Source organism: Antechinus flavipes, chromosome 1, assembly GCF_016432865.1.
Source record: "Antechinus flavipes isolate AdamAnt ecotype Samford, QLD, Australia chromosome 1, AdamAnt_v2, whole genome shotgun sequence".
In the NCBI taxonomy this organism is placed as follows: Eukaryota; Metazoa; Chordata; class Mammalia; order Dasyuromorphia; family Dasyuridae; genus Antechinus; species Antechinus flavipes.
In genome coordinates, this window is record NC_067398.1 from 670,687,258 (window position 1) to 670,707,893 (window position 20,636).

General features: G+C 37.2%; 1 protein-coding gene across 7 annotated transcripts in view; it reads left to right on the top strand.

Moving 5' to 3' along the window:
* The window catches only part of DAZAP1 (DAZ associated protein 1), a 41,118-nt gene that overhangs the window by 16,196 nt on the left and 4,286 nt on the right, over positions 1 to 20,636 (top strand). For 4 of the 7 annotated variants that reach the window (XM_051972190.1, XM_051972192.1, XM_051972193.1 and 1 more), the window contains exons 5-11: positions 2,245 to 2,355; positions 4,985 to 5,033; positions 9,950 to 10,032; positions 13,370 to 13,523; positions 15,249 to 15,278; positions 16,120 to 16,260; positions 18,748 to 18,924. In XM_051972190.1, the coding sequence (XP_051828150.1) occupies positions 2,245 to 2,355; positions 4,985 to 5,033; positions 9,950 to 10,032; positions 13,370 to 13,523; positions 15,249 to 15,278; positions 16,120 to 16,260; positions 18,748 to 18,924 (745 nt within the window). Of the gene's footprint in view, positions 1 to 2,244; positions 2,356 to 4,984; positions 5,034 to 9,949; positions 10,033 to 13,369; positions 13,524 to 15,248; positions 15,279 to 16,119; positions 16,261 to 18,747; positions 18,925 to 20,636 lie in introns of those variants that run through there. The other 3 variants (XM_051972191.1, XM_051972189.1, XM_051972194.1) reach the window with 2 other exon arrangements.

Below are 20,636 nucleotides of genomic sequence, written 5' to 3' on the forward strand. Positions count from 1 at the left end.
TTTTTAGTAAGCCTATAAAGTGTCTAGTAAGCTTATTCAGTGATTGATTGTTCTTGCTATAGAACCTTTCATTTGTAGTTTTGATGTTTTTGAAATGCATTTGAGTATTAGTAGCAGACTTTTTGATCTTAATGGAAAGAGAATTGGGCTAGGAATGAGAAGATAATAGTAGCAAGTCTTGTTTTGCCATAAATAATTGGACAAGACATTTGATTTGTATCTGTTAGCTGCCTCTAGGTGAGGTAGAGTCACTGAGATCTCTATTACTAGAACTCTTTAAACAGAAAGACTGAGCTTGTTAGGGATGCTTAACTAGTTGATCAAGCCAGATAGTTATTAAATGCCTGTTCTTTGCCAAACTCTGTGCTAGAGTTTAAGGAAGAAACAAATACAAAGAATGAAACACTATTGCTTGTGGTGATCCTTACACATTAATGGGAGAGATAAGTTTTGTATACAGCTAAAGCAGGAAAGGGGCTTTGGACTTTGTTCACACTTATGATGCAATGAAATCATTGTAGTGAAAACATGCCATAAGCAGTGAGGGGTTCTTTGCTACTTCAGAGAGCTATGATTTTTCTAATCTGAGCACTCCTTTCCCCATAGTATATCACAATCCTTTATATCATATATTAATTGTTATGGCCATTATTTGGATGATGAGCCTTTCTGTTCTTAGCCAAGTGGTAGGGAGGTTTCTTTGGATCTGTTCATGAGGATTTTGCCTTAACTTAAAAGGCAAGCCCATTAATGGAACATTCACTGGAGTTAGGGTCATGAATTTGAACATCAACATGAATTTGAACAACAGAGTCAGTCTGGTTGATAGAAAGAACACTGGACTTACAGTAATAAGTTATGTTTCAAATTTCTATCCTGCCATTTTTTTCCTAGGTTAAATCACTATAACTAGTTTGGAGTCATTGTCATCATCTATGAAGTGAGAAAGTTGGACTAGGTATTTTGGGGAGGTCCCTTTCAGCTCTTTAATTTCATGACCCCAATTAAACATTAATAGCAAATTCTTTTAGTTTAGTCTTTGAGGATCTAACTTTTTGGGTTTTCTTTCTCTTTGTGCTATTGATTTACGCAAATTCATTTGTTATAGCTCATAAGCAGTGATTGTTGAATTCTTAACTTCCTTTGTTGCAAGCTATCACTGTTGAAAACAGTGTAAGTAAGGTTTTGCTTTAAACAGAGCCCTTTTTTTGTAAAGGCATAATATACTAGATACCTATCTCCTTGGGTCTCTGCTATAGAAGAATGAAAGCAAAACCAGCAGCTTAGGTTGCTCCTTTTGGTAAAGCCGGGAAAATTAGATTGATCTTCCTCTAGATTATATAATAAACACAGAGATAAGCAATTAATTTTCTGAAGTGATTAAATTTTGATTTTCTTTAAAGGATAGCCATTAAACAAGGATGTTAGTAATAATTTTTCATTTCAGACCTGGTTTTTTTTTTTTTTTTTTTTGTTGTTGTTGTTGTTGTTTTGTTTTTGACATTTATCTTTGACATTTAACTTGAGGTAGACAGAAGGTTTATATATTTAAAGGAAAACAAAAATAAGGATGATATTCTTGGATAACTGGTTTTGTTTTTTTTAAATTAGCAATCGGCAATTAAATCATAGACTGTCAGGGTGAATTAGAATTTAAATCCCTCTGAGCATTTGCTTTGATAACTTTGCCAATCCAGAGTCCTACTTTCAAATCTCCTTTTTGTGAAGTACTTTAGGGTATAGTTTTACAGAAGACATTTGTATTATTTGAAGTGGCTAGATCTTTTGTCTTTTTACTCAGGTGAGCTGTCAGTAGCTTAGCTTTGTCTTTAAAGTGTGGCAATGTTGCTTGCTGTATTAGATACTTTATTGTACCCTATTGCATAATTATATACTTTATTGTACCCTATTGCATAATTATAAGTTGGTATCATTCACTCATACTTTTTATATTCCCTTCCATATTAAGAAAGAATTTGAGATGAACAAAATATCTGACTTAGTAGAAAATGAGGTTTGAAAGTTCATAGGAAGCATTGTTAAACCTGTTAATCTGTTATTAGGGGTCTTCAAGTAGATACTAGAAGATGATTTGTCAGGGGAAAAAATTTGGTAATTTAGAATTCTAAACCTACTTAGGGCTATGTAGTACAAATAGAAATATTTATATAATAACAAGCTGAGGTAAGAGGATTATAAAGACTTTTCCAATATGAACTAACCAATTTCTCCTCCTTGATACAGCAGAAAGGTCCTAGGAGCGATAACAATAAATCAAACAAAATTTTTGTTGGAGGGATCCCTCACAATTGCGGCGAGACGGAGCTCAGGGAATACTTCAAGAAATTTGGAGTGGTGAGTCATTTATCATGACAGTAGGTATTGACTTGTTATAGAAGACATTGTCCCTTAGTTTAGTTGCTTTGATTGGATTAAGGTAGTAAATCTTTCTTTGCCCACAGATAGACATGGTTATGTTTGTTGTAATCTTAGACAGTCAGACACATTTTTAATTGGTAGTAGCTCTTAGTTTAAGATTAAGCTCTTAGCTTAGCATTTTCCTTTTTTTTTTTTCCCTCACCTCAAAATCCCCCCATCCTATTTATCTTGAAATGAATAAAGGAGGATGGCATCAGTGTTCCTTCTGCCATTCTCAATATTCTAACTTTCTAGTTTATCTGAAAATGGTACATGCTTTAATGAATGATTCAGGTTTACACTGTCTCTACCTTCTCACAGAGATGCTTTTGGAAATGCAGGTTGTGGACTCTTAAAAGATTTGTTTGATTATAATGGCTTGGTTGTAGTCGAAGGTACAGGCATACCCCTGTTTCAGCTGCTGTAATGTCACAAAACCTCATTGTAGTATCATTTGGTTGGTTGCCTGATGTACAAAACAGATGGTCTAATTAAAGCACCAACTACACCCTGCAACATTTCACCTAACATTTTGTTTTTGCAGAACTAATTAGCAGCAGCATTAGACAGGGCTATGCCTATTTTCAGAGAAATTAAATTCATTTGGCTTCCAAAAGTTGGCCTTTGGTATATGAACCACTTCTTTACAATGGAGGAAGGCATCTCATAGGCCAGATCTAAACTAAATTGTAGCACATATCTGAGAGCTTGGAAGTTGTTTTGTGGATTATGTGGAATGAATTATGTTATTTCATTTGGGTTTCTATTAGGAGTACTTCTTTCCCTTTTGGCCTGTTCTTAGTTTCTGAATAAATATGTTTCATTTTCTTTTTTCCCCCTGAGGCAGTTGGGGTTAAGTGACTTGCCCAGGGTCACACAGCTAGGAGGTGTGAAGTGTCTGATGTAATATTTGACCTCAGATCCTCCTGACTTTAGGCTTGGTGCTCTATCCACTAAGCCAGCTAGCTGCTCCCAATTTGTTTCATTCTTAAGTGCTTCAGAAGTAGCAGAATGTTTAAGCGCGATATTAAATGTACTTTTACAAGATCTCTTATAGCACAAAAGTCTGAATATCTCTATGATTGGCAAACTTTCTTAAATCAAAGAATAAGATATTAACAACCAGAAGAACAAAACCTTGCTTCTTGCTTCCTTTTTTAGCCATTTTGCTGCTTTTTTGGGACTTTAGCAGAACTCAGTAATTTGGGGCAAAACTCAAATTGGCTGATTTGCCTTTCTAATACAGGATTGAAACACAAGATTATCTGTTTTGTTTTTTTTTTCCAATCTCTCCTACTTTCCCTCCAAAAAAAAACCCCCAAACAAAACAAAAACCCCAACCCTCTTCTAACATAAGTATGGGGCTTGATGATAGGTTTGCATTTGTAAATCTGTAGTTAAACGTGATGTAAAACTTTGGGAAACTGTATTTGTTAAAGATCAGATTCAGGAAATTTGGGATTGCATCTTTTATAATTGTTCCTTTCTTTTCCCTTTCTTATCCTTCCCTTTGTCATCTATAAAATTGAGGTGATTGTATTAGCCTCACAGAATTATTGTGATAAAGTGCTTTGTAAAGGTGAATTAAATGAACTTATATATTCATTTAATGTTCTTATGTGAACTTGGGAGAAAGAAACTTGTGAGTGAAACCGTCTCAAGTCTACTAGGGAAAAATATGACATATAAATCTCTCTTCAAATCATCTCCCCAAACTCACTAAGTAGGTTAAAGATTGTTTTAATCTTTTCCCTATTTTGAAAGGATTTTCTGCATTAAACACTTTTTTTGTTGTTTGTTTTGCTGAGACAATTGAGGTTAAGTGACTTGCCCAGGGTCATAGAGCCAGGAAGTATTAAGTGTCTGAGGTCATATTGGAACTCAGGTCCCCCTAACTTCAAGGCTGATGCTCTATCCACTGCACCACCTAACTGTCCCTGCATTAAACAATTTAAATGGTAGTTCACAGTGCAAAGAACCCTAATGCTTTATGGCTTTCCCTCAGATCTAATTTTTGTTCTTTTTTTTTTTTTTTTTAACGCTATCACAAGCTTTTGTGATTATTCAAAACAGCCCAATGTTCATTGTGAAGAAGCCTCTAAAGTTGAAAAGTGCAGTGTAATGGTTCAAAGAAGAAGCAGACAAAGAGTAGTATATTCCTCTGCTCAGAGGTCATTGGAGATTGACCTGTCTCTAAAAGGATTTTAGATAGAGTTTAACTGAAAGAACTGTTCACATGTCCCTCTAAGATCTGCTCATGTTAAAATCTTTCACATAGGGCACTCTCTACATTCCAGTGTTGATTCCCTGATATGTGTCATGGGTATGTACATTTGTTTAGACCACCCTCATTTCTGGGCAGTACTAAACTTTGTCATCTCATGACCAAGTGACCCCAAATAGTCATTTTTGTTTGAATTTGTGTTAGCTGAGAATTTCTCAGTCAGTCTGAAGTGCTGCATGTCTTTTGTTGATATGACTGCCCTGGTCTGGCCTGTTGCTTTCTTGTAACCAGCCCACCCTCCCTGCACAACATCGTTAGTAGAATTTCCTTTCTCTTTTTCAGGTCACTGAAGTTGTCATGATCTATGACGCAGAGAAGCAGAGGCCTCGAGGTAAAGGCTGATCTCGTTTGTCCTTGAAACTTCTTCATCCTCTCCTTTTGCTCAGATGGCAAACTATTTCACACCATCCAAAGAAAAAAAATTAGCTAGATTTTTTTTTTAAACATTGCCTCAAAGATTTTGAGACAAATATTGAAAATGTAGGTCTTTCATGTACAAATCCATTACGTGTGTTTGTGCTTTTTAAGGTCAAACATTATGCATTCCTTTTTCTTTTCGTTTTTTTTTCTTTTTTCTTTTTTCTTTTTTTTTTTGCTAGTTCTTTTGAATTGAAGTTTTAAAAACTGAAAAAAATTTCAACATGGTTTCTGTTTTTAAATGTATGTAGAAAGATTTGTAGATATTTTTAACTGTGGTGAACTGATCCTGCTTAAGACCTGTCTCTCCTGTTTGAAGTCAACATGAACGTACTTGGAAGTGTGATTTCATGCTGTCAGCCTGGTTCTTTCCTCACCTATACCCTACTATCCATTACCTATTCCCCAACCCCACCTTGGTATATATGATCTGTTTGAATTGGAAACAAATCCATTCCATACTTTTTTTTTTCTCCCCTATTTGAGAGGGTTGTTTAGTCTTAATGGTTTTGATTTGAGGCTGGTGTAAAAATAAACTTTGAGTTACCCAAAAGCACACCTCCAAAATAAATTTATGGAGTTGGGATGACAGACACAGTTTCTGTGTCATGGTTTTTAATTTTTTATTTTGGGGTGGGTTGGGGTCATTGTTAACTGTTATTCCCATGCAGTCTTTACCTCTCCCTTTTCCCTTTCCCAAATCCCCACTTTGTTTTTGGTTAGTGGATCACTTTTGGACAGGCTATGTGAATCAACCTGTAAGTTTTGGTCTGTCTGAAATAATTGCCATGTCATTCACTTCATCCACCATCTGCAGACTATTTGAGGCAATATTTTATGATTGCATTAAGCTTAGTTGCACCAACTGCCCTGTAGCATGTTCCATACATGCTGGAGAATAGTTTGCCATTTGAACTTTCATTTCTCCTCTGACTCCATTATTATGTAATGTATTCTTCACTTCATATTTATTAAGCTGTTAAGTCTTAGTTTTATTTTTAATTTAGACATACATCCTTAGAAACGTATTCAAGTGTTTCATAGTAAAAGTACAGTAATGTTAAGTAAGTTGTTTTTTTTTTTTTCTTTTCTTTCTGTGAATTGTTTGACTGTGATTAACGATATCTCTTTAGATTTCTCTTCCCTAGGTGTTAAATTATATCACACAGGTACAGGCCAGTTCCACAGTCAGAGGAGGGACGGGCTTTGTCTGCATTGGGGTGTAAACGAAGTTTCAATAGATTTTTCTGTTCAGCTTCTTCGTTGGTGATGTAATCTTACTGAAAGATGCATTCTTTAGAAAATCTGTTCTAGGAGCCTCCAGAATCTGAAATTTGACACATCTTATTGCTGCTGCCCATTAAAAAAAAAAAAATTAATTTGGTTAAAACATTCCTGGAGTTTGAGAAAGTACTATTTTTTTTTTAACCATATTGCTACATCACTTATGTTTGTTCAGACTATTTACCCTGATCTTGGAATAGCTTAGTAAAAAGGATATCTAAAGTTCTACTCTCTATCTGACTAGCTCATCCACTTAAAGCTTTCCAAAGAATAAACACAAGAGTGAGGTGAGTTCACTGTTTTCAGATCACTACTTAGGTCCCTTTACTCTTATATACCTTGCCTTCTGTCATGATGAGGAACCCATGGTTAATGTCTGGTTGATTGGGACCTAGAGGCTAAAATAAGGAACGGGGGCAGCCAATTAAAAGGTGGGATAGAATTGGAGGCAGCAGTGCCGAGCTGTTGGGGTTGAAGGGTTTTGAGACTTTAATACTGATTGGCAGTCCCAGAAGTGACTAGGGAAACTATTGGAATATAGATAGACAGGTAGTTTCCATAGCCTAGGCAAATTAAAATAATTATAAGCTCATGGTATCCATTTGAGTTCTCTGACATTTGATTCCCTCCCCCCAACCTAGAAGCCAATTGCCCAGCTTAATCCTTAAACATCCTTAAACCGAGGGGTGAGATGTATGTCAGCTCGTGTACCCATGTATGTATGTATGTATGTTTGCGTGCATGCGTGCGTGTGTGTTTCCTTGTTTGTCTGTCCCCATCCAAAAAGTGAGGTAGTGACAATGATTTGAGAGTCAAATCCTCCCCTGCCTTCCTTAGAGAAATGGACCCTAGGGAACAACCTTCAGATTTTTCTAACCTTTTGCATTGTTTCTGAATTTCTGTGATACAATAAAACTTTACTTGTACACAATGTTCTGCATGTAATGCATTAATGCTATTTCAAACAAACAAAATTTTTCTGTAGTTTGTATTCAGTAGATGCATTTATTCCTGCTAGAACTTCCCTGTCTCACTGTTCATAGTATAATGCTGTTTGAGTATTTTCCCTTTTCCAGTTCCTAACCTTGTTATCTAACCTTCATTTCTACTCTGAATTACCTTCTTCAGTTACCTTGCAGTTTTCCTTGTCCTTTGCATATCAGTTAAAACTTTTGCCTTCCTCCTTTGTATTTGCTACCTTCATCGTTTTGAACCTCAGATTTCATCTCTTCAGTTATATGGTCATGTTGCTGATTGATATCGATATATATATATATTTGAAAATTGTAAATCAAATTGATCCTAAAACCATTCCCAACTGTACTTTGCTGGTAATCTTTGTCAACTCAGCTTCCTTAGGCTTCTCCCTCATTCCTTTCATGCCTGTTGTCTTACCAGTGGTATTTCGATAAAAATATCCTGAAGACCCAGGTAACTCCAATCTCAGCTTCCCCTCATCTACTTTTGTTTACTCCCTGAAGTAATCTGGACTTGAGGCACCGTGTATGAAGTGATCCTGGTAATCTATAATTTCAGCCTTTCCCCTTCACTATATTTAGACCTTGGCTATTGACTGTACATAAATTCTACTAATCCTTGAGGGCCTTAGTTTGTCCTAAGCCCCTTCTTAAATATACTCTAAACTACTTTCCAAAAAAGTAATGTTTTCCTGCTTTCACTCTCCTGCTTTCTAGGCCAGCAGGAAGTGTTTTGGTAAATGTACACCTGCCATTCTCTCTTTCTCTCTCCCTCCAAAGGAATCCATAAGCAAACAAGCAAAAGAAATATATATGTATGTATATGTATATATGTATGTATATATATATGTGTGTGTGTGTATATATATATACATATATATATGTGTGTGTGTATATATATATATATGTATGTATGTATGTATATAGCTTTATTATCTTTGGTCCTTTTGGTGCCCTACTGAATTCTTTGAGAATTTCATCTTTCTTCCAAGTTCTTTGGCATCTGTCTCCTCGCAATCTTTCTTTTGTGAACAGAGTCAGTGGACCATCTCTGGAGGTGGCGGGTGCTCCTTCTGTTCTCCTCTTGGCATCTAGAGGGGAATCTGATATTAAACTGATCCAGGATCCCTGCAGAGCCTTGAAAGGGTCTTCTTGGCAGTGCTGCTAATAAGTTTTCCAGTTCACTACAGACAAATACATTGTGATGAAATGCTGCTTTCCATTGGATGGTCGCTCTCATCACAGACCAACCAAACTTCGTTTATACCACCAGACTCTTGTGTTTGGGAAATGCTCAAGTTTTTTTTTTTTTTTTTATTTGATTTTTATTTAATTTTTAAAATTTTGATGATGCCTCTTGCTCTTGCTGCTGACAGCAGAATTTGACCTGCTGGAATCCATTTTGGCCTGTATCTTTGTGTATTTTATATATAACCTCCTTTGATAGGCCTCCTTGGGCTTCCCCAACCGAGTTGGGGAAGCTTAGTGAGGCACTAACTGTTATAGATACTGTGTTTCTGTTTAACGCTTTAGAGCAATATATATATATATATATGGCTGCTGTCAGCACTAGCTGCAAAGCAAAATGCAAGCCAAGGTGGAAAATCTTGGGTTTCAGAAAAGCACACACACACCCAGACTACATGTGCCCAATTTATCTTCCTTTTGTCATGGTCCAGAAGTCCTTTCAGGTGGTTGACAGACATGTGTTAATTCTATATCATTCATTAGGAATTTTGTTTTTGTTTGAATACTTAGTATATGGAAGGCACTGGCTATAGTGGAAGGAAAACTGGCTTTGGAGCCAGAAGATAGAAATAGCTCTGCCATTTAACTTCTTTAGTAACCTTGAGTAGGTCCCTCATCTGTAATATAAGGGGCAAGGATATTTTTTTAGGTCAGGGTTCTTCTGGCTCAAGATCCAGGGATCTTTTTGGCCCCCCCAGAAAAAAACAACCCTTCCTAAGGTATTATTGGATACATTCAGTAAAGAAATAAGTTGAAGCCTTAGGTTTACAGAAAAAGACCATCAAGTTTTGATCACTTCATGATCCAAGTATTCCTAGATGTTTTGGCTGTTGACTCTTAAAAGGATATTTTTCTCCTATTTTAATTTGGATTGGTTAATTTTCATTGCAATTGGTTTGTAGGGTTTTGCTTTTTGTTTTTAAATTAGTTCCTATGACAAATTGTAGATTTCCTCTAAGATTTTAACTAATCATGATAGCTTAGGAAAAAAAAAGAGTTGCCTTGTTCTATAAACAGTTTTTCCCAACTTAGCCTGTTTCCCAGCTATGTCAAACCTTTTGGTATTAAGCCAAATATCTGAACCCAATACATGTATGTTTTGTTTTGTAAATGCATGTGGTAAGCTGAGAATCTTAGTTTCTTGGAGCCACCTTACCCTTGCTACTTTTCCAGGTGGCTGCTACATTTTCTGAAATTTGTGAACATACCTGGCTTATCTGAAACCCTTGTTTGATCCCTTGGTCCGCCCCTAATACTGTTCATCATCCTGTTTTGTGTCACAACACCCTGCTACCTTGATTCACTCTTCGTCGTTGGCTAGGTTTTGGATTTATTACTTTCGAGGACGAACAATCAGTGGACCAGGCTGTCAACATGCATTTTCACGACATCATGGGCAAAAAAGTGTGTAGTTGTAGTTTTATTTTACCTTAAGACCAAACCAAGTCTTGGGCAACTGGGGATTTCACTGGTAAATAAGTATGTAGTTGATGGTTTTCTCACAGGAAGGGAAAAATTAGGGAACTTGAGTATAATAGATCATTTGACAAAAACCAGGTCAAGAGATGCTATTCCATTTGACATAAGGTCTTCAGAAAGTTTTGGCACAACTTGCCCTAAGAAGTGTTCCTTTGGCTAAGTGGCACCATTCTTTGAGAATTGCTTTTGGATGTGGAATGCTTAAAACAAAAAAATGAGAGTGGGAAATTTCAGCAGGAGGGAAAGGTGTTTAGTCTGAGTCTGTGTTTTCAGTCTGGCTTCCAGTGAACTCTCTGTGTTGTCTAAGGTTCGGTTTAAGATACCACTCCTTCAGATGTGGATTTCATATTCAAATTGTTTAGCACTTGACCTGATAAGTGAGTAGAAATGAGCCTTTAAGAATCCCAAGTTAAAATTTAAAAGGAAAGCAAATAATGAAACATCATGAAGGATTGGTTTTTTTAAATTGGGTCACTTACTGTGATACTTCGGTACAAACCCACAGACTTTATTATAGTATTTAACCACAATGCAGTTAAGTGACCTCTGGTTGTTATATCTTCATACTGTGTTGCCATTATGTGAAGATAGTAATAGGAAGTTGAAGGCCTGCCCACCCCCAGCCCCAGCCCCAGCCCCCTTGATTACTCTGTTCCACTTGAACACTGAACATCATCTATAGATGAGCCTATTTGAACATCTATGCAAAATCAGTACCCAAATCTTCATTTTACTTGGATCCTTATGATTTCTACAAAAGGAGCTCTAAAATGAATAACTGGGACATGCATTTCTTTAGTACCAAATAACATAGGATCTGAATTTGTGTTTAGTTTGGTTCACCTTTTTTAAAAAAAATCCCTATTAGTACATTAGGATATAGTCCATTTCAGTAATAATACCAAATATTTTCCTATTTTCATCTGGTTATAACCCAAAGCCATGAAATGTTTTCTTTGTTTTTTGAACCCAATTTGAATGCAGAACATTATTCTGTCTTTAGTCTCAAAGACATTTCTTTGGCTGATGGTTAAAATATCTTGATGGTGGTAGAGTAAATGTCATCAATCCATTAGTCTCCCCCCTCCAAAAAAAAAAAAAAAAAGATGGTGTTAAAATTTAAAATTTTTCTATACAGTTCAGTGTATGTGTGATTATTTTTATATATAGGTGGTTTAGAATTTGTCAAAGTTTTAATGAAGTCTATTTGAACCTACCTAAAACAGGAAAAAATATATCTTGTACTGATATTCATTGAAGCTTTTAAGTTTAAAATTAGCATACAGATTGCAAGGATGCATGACAATTATGAACACAAGTTCAAAGGAGTCTGCGTTCAATATTTTAAGGTACTGTGACATGGTATTGAACATTTATAATTTGAAAAAAGTGTACTCTTTATATATGGAGCAAAATGTGTTTTGCTGAATTAATAGATTAGCTAGTGTCTACTAGTAGGATTCCAGTGGGCTCTTCTACTGATATTAAACAGTGATTTTTGAGAAAGTTTCATACCAAACCTGATTGGAATAACACTTTGAAGTTACTTCACCCAACATGTAAGTTAGGTATAGGTATCTGAAAAGGGGTAAATGTCTATTGCTTAAGGAGTCTGGCTCTTGGGCTGGAAGTCTGAAGCAATTCAAATTACACATAGGTCAAAATCAAACTTATTTATAGAAGTGGGATGCTTACCTTCCCATAACAGTTGGTTATATAGTGGCTATATTAAGCTTTTAAAATGCCCGAAGTCCCATTTGATGATTAAAAATGTATTGCTGGGGTGACTCTGCATCTATATATTCCATCGTTAAGGGTAAAAAATTTTAAATTACAAGAACTACTTTGCTTTGTAAGCAGGAACCAGATTCCCCTAAGGAAAAGTATATGAAGACTCATTAATTTGAGTTCTTTGAAAAAGTCCCTTGATTCTGCTATATAGCAGATCCTTTCAGCTCACAGAGATTTTGTTACCATCATGTATAATGTCCTTGGGGCATCAGCAGAAAGGCGGGGAGTACTAAACCTCTGTTCCTGTGCTAGACCTGTAAAGCAAAGCAGACAGAATTCTGAATACAAAATGCTTGCTGCACTATTGCAAAACCCTCATCGACAGTTCAGATTTGTTTCCTTTTACAGACCCCCATTAAAATTTATCATAGAATAAAAAAAAATTCCGACATGAATGCAGAGAGCTTCATTGAATAAAAAAATTGGATTGGGAGGGTAAGGTTTTGATGGGGGGAAGTTATTGTTTTGAAGAAAGGGCTTGATTTTGGATGTACAGCTTAGCAGAAGTAGGTCAAGTTCCTTTCTCCCCAGCTGTCCCAAGCCACTCAGTTTTATTATTGACAATAAAGTGTTGTGGCTTAGAAAGCATTCCAAAAAATCGGGGTCTGGGCTACTGACCTAACACAGTATGAAGATTTTGCTTACTGATTCCACTGTCCATTTATTTGCATGTCTGTTTACTTTTTTGTTAGATGTAATGTAAGATTGATTCTCTTATCACATCCATTCCCTCTGACATAATTTTGAGTTAATTGAGATTCTTTAAGCCTTAGCCTGGGGAAGGTAAGTCTTTATCTTCCATTAGACATTTAAACAAAATTAAAACCTAAGTTTAAAAACAAAACAAAATATAAACAAACCAAACAAAACCAGACTTGTGTTTCTCAGGTATGAGCAGAGCTAAAATTACAGGCAGACTGGGTGGGCTTTTTAAGCTTAGCTTAGCTTCGAAATGCAACAACCAGTATCATTAATGGTTTAAAGCATTAGTACCCTCATTCAGAAAAAAGCTCTCTTCCAAGTGAGAAGGTGACCTGCTCACTAAGATGATTTATCTAAAAGTGAATATTATCGGATGGTTTTTTAAAAGACCATAATTACTTAAGATTTCTGAGCATATTAAAATATGTGAGAGATTATTGAAAGAGGATACTGCTGTTTTAAAGTAGGAAAGCCAATGACCTTTTACTATATCGGAAATAAGATTTAAGGATTCTCTTAGCTCTAAATACTTATATTCATATGTAGGACTTGCTGTGTCTTACAATTGCATCTATTGTACCTGAGAAACATTAAAAAAAATTACAAAACAAAACAATCTACTGGCCTAAATAAGTTTTATAATTAAGTATTTAGATTTAAGTCATAAGGTGCTAAGTGTAGTTGTAAGTGTAACTAAGGGTGTATATAACGGGAAGGGGGGTGTATTAACACACAGCATCTTTCTTAAATTGGTATTCTGTTTGTTTAGGTGGAGGTAAAACGTGCAGAACCTCGAGATAGCAAAAGCCAAGTCCCAGGACAGCCGGGTGCCAGCCAGTGGGGAAGTAGGCTCATGCCAAATGCTGCCAATGGTTGGGCAGGTCAGCCCCCTCCTACTTGGCAACAGGGATATGGCCCACAAGGTACTGTCATCCTCATCTAACTTCCGTCAAGGTACACAAGTAGTTAGGGGCGATTTAGTTATTGTAAGAGGTATCAAATTTGAGTAGCCCACTGCCTGAAAGAAAAAAATTGCAATGCAGTGTTTGTGCCCCCATTTCCATTCATTTCCCCTTTCATGAGTTGGGTCCCACTAATCTAGAGCTCTGGGTTTTCACCAGGCATCATGAGGTATACTTGCTATTACAACTTGATAGGCAGATTTAAAAGCAGGAGTTTACAATATAGTTACCTCACCCCCACTTCCCTGCTTCCTCATTTGAATTCTTCAGTGAATTATTGCTATTTTTAAATACAATAGAAATAATCTTAGTCCAAATCTGAAATGCAAACATCATTCTTAGAAACTTTGCTTTTAGGTTTTTAAAAATTCTTTAGAAATTTCCTCAGATCTGAATGGTCAATTTGATCCGAAGCATTGCACTAGGGTAATCTTTAAAACTCAATCTGTTCATCTACAGCTTTGGTCAGGTCCTGGTGTTACCTGCCAAGAAAGAAGTCTACAGTTAGATGGGGTATATTGCTTAGGGTAAGAAGAAGGGACAGCTGAGAGCCCTGATGTGAAAACTCCCTTCCTGACTTTTTTCCTGCCCTGGTCAGATAGCAAGATGGTCACTAGATATCACTGGAGGAAGTGGCCCTTACTCTTCAGAAGGTCCCCATTAGGTTTAAGTCATCTCTGTTTTTCAAGCATTATAAGGAAGAGTTAATCTTTGTTTTGAGTAATTCTCCTAAGTAGTTAACATTTTATAAAATATGGACTTAATCTTTGCAGTTGTTTTTGCCAGGTAAAGGGGACACATGTTTCTGCAAGATAAATTTCCCACTGAGAAAGAGGTGGAGATGGAGTGTTAACCAACACTTCTAAGTTATGATGTCTTAGATCATGCTCAAAGGGACCAGTTAATTCCCTTTTTCCCCTCCATTGTTAACTCTGCAGACACAACTGTGACTGATGTTTTTATAATATGTTAAACACAATCAGGGAGCATGGCATTCATGCTTTCAGTACATTTCTGGAATAAATATTTGCTTAAATTTATTGTATAAATAATATTTTGTAGAGTTTCAAACTTCTGCCTTTATAAGGCAATAAGGAAAGGGGTACATTTACTAGCCTCATTTTATATATGAGGAAATTACTGCTCAGGAAAGTCAGGTGGTTTAGTCTTGGTCAAATAGGACTAGTGATTAGTAGAACCAGAACTTGATCCTAAGTTCTCTCAGGCTTTATCTAGCACTTTTATCTGCTAAATCCTCCTGTCTATCCTGCCAAACTTAAGATGACTCCATCTATCTGTGGATAACAAATATCTGGTCATTGCTTTGAGTTATCTGAGAGCATTCTTGTTAGATCCAAGTAGACACTGGATCCATTTCTTTCTAGAACTGAGAAGAAAAACAGTTTCTTATTCCTGTTGTTCAAGCTGCACAAAGTTTTATGCTAGAAAAGGGATTGATCTTTAAAAAACAAAAACCAAAACAAACTCCTAAATATTATAGGATACAGTAGAACTTCCTTGTGGTTTTAATATTCCTCAAATCCCTGATTTTAGTTTAGATACTTATCTTGGCAATTAGATGGAATTTAAATTTGATTCATTTTCTAAATGACAATTTGCTGCTTGAATGATTGACTTCGTGACTGGGGAATATCGATCATTTCTTTCTTTGTTTCATTGTTTTAGGAATGTGGGTGCCAGCAGGGCAGGCTATTGGTAAGTAGCCTTTTTTTTTTTTTTTTAAATAGACAAAGGGGTTACAGAATTAGCTGGGAATTATGCATATTCTATCTAGATTGGCAGAAGTAATAGTAAGGCAGAAGTTATCTTCAAATTATAATGTGAAAACTGCTTTATGGCATTCCAGGTTAGTTGGAAAGATGTTGTTTTCACAAACAGCTGATCATCAACAAGCATTTAGTACATAGGACAGTCAAAAGCACATTGTGGGACATAAGAACTTCATGTCATTTTCAGGAGAATAACACACCATCATGTTTCATTAATGCACAGTATTGTTTTAGAAAAGAGCACTTTGTTGTGAAATATGAGACTATCTTTGAAAATCAGTAAATATGGATATTTTAATTGTAGGTGATTCAAGCTAAAACTTTCATGTAATTTACAGTGGGGATAAAGTACTAATATGGCCAGTACAATAACTACATAAGAAAAGAGCAAAACACTGTGTTGTTGTTATTATAGGGTGAGATCCAAGGAGGGTTCTTTTGGGGTCTTAGACTACCTAGTAGGCCAGTAACAAAGCCTTGGTTAGGGCTGAGGTCTTCCCAACTCAGTCAGTCTAATCCCACTATCCTTTGAGCTGGCTGGGTGCCTTGAAGAAGTGGGTCATTTTACAGAAGGGCAATGAAAAGATAAACCAAGATAGGTGGGTTTGTCACACATGCTTGTTAATAAGATCTGGGACTAGAATCCAGGATCCTGTCCCTTTCTCTAACTAAAAAGGTCAAATAAGGTAGATTTTTTTAGTTTGAAGATGAGTATATTCTTTTCTTTCTCCTCCCCTCCCTTAAATTCTATTTCTTTGTTTTTCCAGGTGGTTATGGGCCGCCTCCTGCAGGAAGGGGAGCTCCACCTCCACCTCCTCCTTTTACCTCATACATTGTATCCACGCCTCCAGGAGGGTTTCCCCCTCCCCAAGGCTTTCCACAGGGGTATGGTACCCCTCCTCAGTTCAGTAAGTCTTCCTTGGGATCATATGGGGAAATAATTTGGATTCAAGCCTTTCATAATACTGATTATATACTTTGATAGATCTGTTATGTCGTGAGCTACGTCTTTAAATGAAATCCAGATAAGATATGGTCCTTGAAAGATCTTAAAATCCAAGTTAAGGAGTAATTTACCAATACTGATAAAAATAACATGCAACATAAGGTAATTAGCATCAGAGGGACAGAGTAGTATTATAGGTTATTAAGATATTTATTAAGATACGGGGAAATAGATTTTTAATATGAAGTGGAACTGCAGCAAGCAATGGGGGGGGGAGGGGGGAGAGCATTTGCGATATATAGCACAAGTGGTGGTGAAAGTATAGAGGCATGCTTCGTATTAAGCAAGAGAATGGCCTAATTTAACTGGAATAGGGGTTCTTGGAAGGAAGATAAAACTGGGGGGAAAAGGTTATCCTTGAATTCTGGAGGGCTTTGGATGCTAAAGAAAAAAGAATTAGAATTTTCTCAAGTTGAGAGCTCCTAAAAAGAGTGATCTGATCATGTTATTTATTTGTTTATTTAAAAGACGATTCTACCAATATGAGACACATAGTAGATTGAGGGAAAGCAGAAGCAGAAAGACTTGTTTAGGTTATTACAGTAAGCCATATGGAATAAGAACTCATATCACTAGCATTGCTATCCAGCTGTCAGTAGTTTTGCAGAACATTGAAGTTTTTAAGTGTGAAGAATTTGTTTTACTTTTCTTTCCCCCCACCGCTTCCTCAATAAGAATTATTATCCGGGTAGACAATGGAAAATTTTGGTCTCTTTTAAGCAGACATTTTTTTTTTTCTTTAATGCCTTGATTTTTTTTTCTAATGTTTTCTGTACTGACACTTAGCACTCCCTTTGAACAAGAACAAGGGGACCGTATAGAATTTGTATCCATGTTGTTTTTCCCAGTTTTCACCTGAAAATTCTAGAGAGCAATCTTAATTTAATTCTTAGATCATTGTAATTTGGCAGAATTCATATTTGCTTAATTGAGTGCCCTGAAATAATAACAAGGTACTGATTAAAACTATTTTATTTTGAAATGATTATACCTTATAGTTTGAATTTTCAACTTAGAACCAGCTTATAAATGTGCAAAAAAGAAATTTTAGTACAGCTATTGACTGATAGAAGACTGACCTGGTAGAGTTCTTAGTGTGGAAATTACGTTCTACCTTGTGACTGACATCAATCCATCAATGAGTTCAGTTAAAGCAACTGCTCTTTGAGTAATTTCTCTTTTTTTCCTTCCTTTTGTTTCTTTCATTTTTTTTTTTCCTGCTAATTGTTATAATTTCAGGTCTTAACAGAAGTTTGAGGGGAAATTTGGTGTTGTTTTTTTTCCCAGTCCTTCCCTAAAGCTGAAGGTACTTTGTGGTAGTGCCACCAAGTTACTTATTTTTGAAGGCTGTATCAGTGGAGTCACAGGCCCCGCAGGACCCAGCTGGTAGGGGCTTCATCTGTAGGCCAGGTGGCAGATGGTATCTGGTGTCTGAATAGTGATCTAGGTGATTAGCCCTCAGAGGCTATTGAGTGAGGCAGAGAGGGTTTCAGGCTACAGCAGTGGATTGGACATCCTTACAAGGAAATTGCAAGGCCTTTGTTGTAGTCTTTAATGAAGTCTTTTGAGGGATGTATAAGTAGGGGCAGAAAAAAAAGTATTTGTAGGTAAATAAAATGAGGTCTAGAAAAAATAGGTGATTATTGTAGTTGTTTTTCATGATATAATTAAGGCTTTGTGTTTCAAGAATGATGTGATATAATCCACCTCTTCAGAAAACCAGTATATCTAGTGCCATTTAGACACCTTGAATTTCAGGTTGGGAGATGTGAACTCTTCGGTAACTGAAATGTTGGATCTGGGGAACAGCCTGGGCTCGTCATTTGGAGGAGGACTAAGATGTTTGTATTTTGAGAAAGAAAAAGCAACAATTTACCATCACTCAGTCAAGACTGATTGAGTACTCTTGAGTCTTACCCTGGGTGTCAGTCAAGTTGTCAAAAATTGTTCTTGCTTTTTTCTGAAGCTCACCCTCTAAATCCCAGCAGCATCTCGCTCACTTTAAAGGCAGCTGGAGACTAATGGGCTTTTCCTTTAAACCTTTAGTAGGCTTAAGAGCAAACATATTTTGCATATGGAAATCTAACCAAGATGATAGTAGCACTTTACTGTTTACAAAGGGCTTTCCTGACAATCCTGAGAGGTATGTAATACAATTGTTATCATCATCCCCCTTTTACAGGTAAGGAAACTGAGGTTCAGAGACAGGACATGATAGAGCCAAGATTGGAACCCAGATTTCCTGGCTCCAAGTCTTCTATTCTTTGTATTCTGTCATTGCCTCAGAAGATCATTTTGACGACCTGAGAAATCAGAACTGCCTATCTTTTGTTACTTGTCTGTCAATTATATATCTTCTATTTTCTTTTCTTTTTCTTTTTCTTTTCAGGTTTTGGCTATGGACCTCCACCACCTCCACCTGATCAATTTGCCCCTCCAGGAGTGCCTCCTCCACCTGCCACTCCAGGGGCAGCACCGCTAGCTTTCCCACCACCACCATCTCAGGCAGCTCAGGACATGAGCAAACCCCCAGCGGCCCAGCCCGATTTCCCTTATAGTCAGTATGGTAAGTCGTTAGGAATTGTGCTTCTCCCCCCAATCCTGTGCTTTTCCTGTAGTGTTAATGTGTTGGGTGCACATGTTGAGGTCTCCAGACTGGTCCACATAATCCAAGCATAAGCGCATCATGATTTTAAAAACTCTTTAAAAAGCCTGACTACAGCCTTTCAGGGTTCTCATACACAGCATTCTTCCTGTACTTGTTTTCTGAGCTAATGCTAAGTTTTCTGGCTCCCCAAATACCCAGAGAGTCAGTAAGGGGGAGTACTCATGATGGTGAAGGACAGGAATGTGTGCACTGACTAGTTTTGTATGTTCTTCCCTTTCATTCTGATTTCCCAACTGTATTTAAGCTGGTATAGAAATTAGCAGAATATTGTCCTTAGCAGTCAGATGTTTTCTCTTGATGAGTTGATCCAAGATAGCTTCAGTGCCAGCCAATTCTGCATGCCTCACCTTAAAGGTGCATCAGAAATGGGAGGTGGGGAAAACAAAAGAGGCCTAGAAAGAAGTGTTCACAGTGTTAGTAAGAGATTGGGAGCTTCCAGCTGCTCACTAGGAAAAAAAGGTGGAGTGGGGAATTGGTGGAGAAGAAATGAAAATGACCGAAGGTTATAGCAAAACTTTCAGCATGTTATACTTTTTTTTTTTTTTTTTTGCTCAGTCTCAGAAGGGTAAGAATACAAGGGCACTTGCAATAGAAAAGCAGTCAATTCCGTAACAAATCCTTCAGGGCACTGTCAGTTTGTAGAACTGGAGGCTGTGAGTGGTCAAGGAGAGTTAGCAGGGTCGAGGTGAAATTTCATCATGTGACACTGAAAGCCCAAAAAGACAGTGTGGGGAGTGAGATTTCATGCTCCAGGGCTTCAGTTGCTCTGCTGATTCCAGCCAAGCAGCATTGCGTGATGAACTTGACTTCTAGGAGCCTGCCTGCTGCTTTTGTTTTGAAGTGTCAGATGCTGGCCTCAGCTGCAGGGGGAAATTGGGGGGTGCTGAATGACCCGGGGATAGAGTGAAGTCAGGGTAACCCTCAGCACTATGCTTTAAGTAGCATCTCTAGTTGGTAGCTGGAGCTTGATCCCAAGTGCCTTAAGGCGCTATTCTGGAGAGAGTGACAACCTCAGCAACATCTTTCTCCAAAGTCCCCCAAGGTAAGGGGGCACTGTGTCGGAATGTTTCAAGTGAAGTCAGTACTCATTAGTGACTCCTGTGGTGTAGAGAGTGAATCAAGATTCAGTTAGGATCTCACTTGAAAATAAGATTCATGTTGATGGCAGAGTATTACCCAAATTGGGGTGAGGTATATGAAAAAAGTGGCAGGCCAGAAAAGGGATTATGAGAGGCTCACCTGATGCAGGGTCCTTTTTAGTTTGAGATTGTGAAAAGGGAGCTTCAGCAACTTGCCCAGGCCCATGGCAAGAGAGAGCAGCAGAACCAGAACCCAGGCTTCCCAATTTGCCATTCAGTGCTCTTCCCAATACCACAATGCCTGTCTTTTAATGTGTTGGCAGATTTTCTTGTCCCTAGAAATTGGCCTCCCCCTCTCTTTCCTATGTAGAAAGTAAATTTGCCTCAACTGCTCCTGCAAGAGGTAAAGCTTACTTAGAGCTTAAGAAGTTAGGCCCAACTCTCCATTTACTCAGAGGTGATATTGATACAATGCTGTAAGAAGGTATCTCGGTAGAACCTGTTTTTCTAGTTCTGTCAGGACTTTCTTGG